The sequence below is a fragment of the Budorcas taxicolor genome, chromosome 18 (genome assembly GCF_023091745.1).
Source record: "Budorcas taxicolor isolate Tak-1 chromosome 18, Takin1.1, whole genome shotgun sequence".
Lineage (NCBI taxonomy): Eukaryota > Metazoa > Chordata > Mammalia > Artiodactyla > Bovidae > Budorcas > Budorcas taxicolor.
The window spans coordinates 47895204-47898598 of NC_068927.1; the positions used below are offsets into that span (position 1 = coordinate 47895204).

A 3395-nucleotide genomic window follows, 5' to 3' on the forward strand; every position below is an offset into this window, starting at 1 on the left:
TCCGACCTTATTCCTCTAGCAAAGAACCTGGTATGTGTTTCTGACAGAGAGATACCAGCAGGAATCACAGCAGTTTCAGATCTCCCTATTGACTCCCAGGGCTCGCCTTGTGGCTCAGCTGGTAAAGAATCTGCCTGCAATGCTCGAGACCTGGGTTTGATCCCTGGGTTAGGAAGATCCCCTGGAGAAGGGAATGGCAATCCACTTCAGTATTCTGGCCTGGAGAATTGCATGGACTTGGCTCCAAAATCACTGGAGATGGTGACTTCAGCCATGAAATTAAAAGACACTTACTCCTGGGATGAAAAGCTATGACCAACCTAGACAGCATAGTAAGTAGGGACATTACTTTGCTGACAAAGGTCCATCTAAACAAAGCTATGGTTTTTCCAGTAGTCATGTATAGATGTGAGAGTTGGACTATAAAGAAAGTTGAGAGCCAAAGAATTGATGCTTTTGAACTGTGGTGTTGGAGAAGACTCTTGAGAGTCCCTTGGATTGCAAGGAAATCAAACCAGTCAATCCTAAAGGAAATCAGTCCTGAATATTCATTGGAAGGACTGCTGCTGAAGCTGAAACTCCAATGCTTTGGCCACCTGATGCGAACAACTGACTCATTAGAAAAAACCCTGATGCTGGGAAAGATTGAAGGCAGGGGGAGACGGGGAGGACAGAGGATGAGATGGTTGAATAGCATCACCTACTCGATGGACATGAGTTTGAGCAAGCTCTGGGAGTTGGTGAGGGACAGGGAAGCCTGGCGTCCATGAGGTGACAGAGTCGGAGACGACTGAGCAACTGAACTGAACTGAACTGATCGACTCCCAGACTCAGGCCCTCTCCTCAGCCCCTGACTAGCCTAGCCTCCTGCGGAAGAACCCATGACCAGATGTGCGGGGGCCAGCGTAGGGGTCCCGGGTTATCGTTTCCTGGTTCCCCACGCTCCGGGTGCCGGTAGGTGCTGGTAGGTGCTGGTAGGTGCTGGTAGGGTGCTGAGCGGGTCGTGGCCTTGCGGGCCTCCCAGCGCTACGAGGCCGCCTCCGAATAGCCTGCGGGAACTATAACGGAACTGCAGCTGACTACCTGATAATTCCTGGAGGTCTGCGGAGTGCCAACATAGTCGAAGAGTTCCTTGTGGGCTAGACTCGGCTTTAACAGCTAGGGAGGCCCCTCCCTCTCCTACCCTCAGCTCCGACTCACGTCGGCAGAGAGCGTTACCGGCCCAAACAGGCTGCGTTTGGGGGCTTATAGCCCACGGTATTTTCTCAGCACCGAGAGGCTTGTTCTGCCGGCTGTGACCCAACACTTTACCGGGTATTCCCGTCCCCAAGGGTTGGGGGCCTTCGATGTACACTTGCTCTGGGAGTGGGGACTCACGGAGCTTCCCATGGTTGCTTTAATAAATGAGGATAAACCCACGTGTGTGCCCGTCTTCTCTCTCCCAGTGCCCCCAGCGCTCTGGGGAACACAAGGACCCTAACCTCTAGCTCTCTCCACTCGCAGGACCCAAGAGTCGGGTCAGGATCCCCTGGTCTCTTCCGACCCCAAACCTAAGAGTCTCAGCGTCCAGCGTCCTCCTCCTCCAGGCCCTCAGGAGTACCGTCCTCTCAAGGACACTGATGTCCAGTGGGGCGGGCCAGTGAACCATTAGCTCCGCCCCTTACTCACAGCATTGTGACGTAGCAGCAGCGACAACCTATGAGGCGCGACGGCGCCGCAAAGCTGGGAGCGGGAGGCGGAAGTGCCTGGGGCAGTGTTTCACCGCTTCTGCCGCCTGTTCCGGTGCGCAGCTCCGTGCCCCGCGGCCCAGCTGCTGCCATGAGCCGGCACAGCCGGTTGCAGAGGCAAGTTCTGAGCCTGTACCGCGAGCTGTTGCGCGCCGGGCGCGGGAAGCCGGGCGCCGAGGCACGGGTGCGGGCTGAATTCCGGCAGCACGCCTGCCTGCCACGCTCAGACGTACTTCGCATTGAGTACCTGTACCGCCGCGGTCGGCGCCAGCTCCAGATGCTACGCTCGGGCCACGCCACGGCCATGGGTGCCTTCGTCCGTACGCAGGACCCGACCGAGGAGTCCAACGGCGCGGGGGCCCCAGGGACCCTGTCTAATGAAGGTGACGACCGGAGGAGACCGCTAGACAGCATAAGGACACCGAAGACCCCGCTGGATGGACGGTGACCGGCTGAAGGGCTCTGCCGATGGCTCAGGGGGACTGGAGGACCGGGGAGCCACCCGATGGAAAGTGAGAGGTCTTGAGAAACTAGATCGACAGATTGAGGTAGTTGAAGAGCTCTCCTGGGACGTGGGGTGCGATGGCGAGAAATGCCCGGCTTTACTTGCTGTATGGTACCGGGTCAGACTTAACCAATGAGGCTTGGGGCGGGCTGTCAAACTAAAAGCTGCTTACCCTAAGGCCTGGGGAGCCAAGACGCCCCGCTGTTGGACAGAAAGAGACTGACACGCCCTTGTCTAGAACCCTGAGAAATACCACTGGCGGCTCCTCAAAGAGACTCCTCTCTCCTGTACTTAACTCTGAGAAGAGCAGATGAGGAGGAGTTTGGGACGATGCCCTGATGGACCGGTGAGAAGCCTGGAAACCCCCTCAGAAAAATCTTTACTCCACTGAGACCAACTGGGATTGGTGAGGAAGGGGGTAAGGGGTTTCTCACCCCGCTAATCAGTTAAAGACCCCCTCAAGACCTCTACATGATGGTTCTGAGGGTGAAACCTCCCCCTCTCCACCCCGATTCCTGCCCCTTTCCCTGCTCAGGACTGTTGGACAAAAAGGCAATAAAATGGGGGTGTGCTTACTTCCCTGTTGGTGGTGGTAAAGATTTGATGTGTTTGGGGGATTTTGAGGGTTATCAAGAAGTGACCCTCTGGCAAGGGATGGGTGTGGGGAACCCTCTAGAATGGCAGATTGGTTGGAGCAGCATAGTTCTTTCTCCTGGGCAGATCCATGGAGGGAAGCCACCCTGGTTTGACCCCCAAGGAAGCCCCTGTTGACACCTTAATGGAAGGTAGTGAGGCGGAAGAGGAATGGTGGGGCTGAGGAGGCCTGGCTGGTAATCCCTGCAGTAGTAGTGGGACCCTCAAACCTTGCTAAGGAGTCCAGCCTCAGCTACAAGCTGGAACTGTTAGCAAGGCCTAGGGGTGGGAAAGGAGAGGTGGACCCATAGGCCACAGACATAGCTCTTCCCATGCCCCCACAGGGACGTGCCCTAGACATTCCCTGAGGTGCTGCGTTTTGTAGCCCTCAGCTGTATTTGCACCCATTAAAAGCAGTTGAGAGGAGGAGGATCTCAGGAAAGGAACTCAGAGCTCAGATCAAAGGTAGGATGCCCTGGCATGCCTGCTGTTCAGTCGTGTCTGACTCATTATAACCCCATGGACTGTAG

The 3395-nt window shown here is 56.0% G+C and overlaps 1 protein-coding gene across 1 annotated transcript; it reads left to right on the plus strand.

Moving 5' to 3' along the window:
* Positions 1-1759: 1759 nt before the first annotated feature.
* On the plus strand, positions 1760-2807 carry SDHAF1 (succinate dehydrogenase complex assembly factor 1). Its single transcript, XM_052656379.1, has one exon. It carries the CDS (start codon positions 1819-1821, stop codon positions 2173-2175), a length of 357 nt encoding a protein of 118 aa, XP_052512339.1. The 5' UTR covers positions 1760-1818; the 3' UTR covers positions 2176-2807.
* The last annotated feature ends 588 nt before the right edge of the window (positions 2808-3395 follow it).

Bases quoted from the DNA above. Each gene is read 5' to 3' on its own strand.
- SDHAF1 (XM_052656379.1), top strand. From the start codon at position 1,819: ATGAGCCGGCACAGCCGGTTGCAGAGGCAAGTTCTGAGCCTGTACCGC.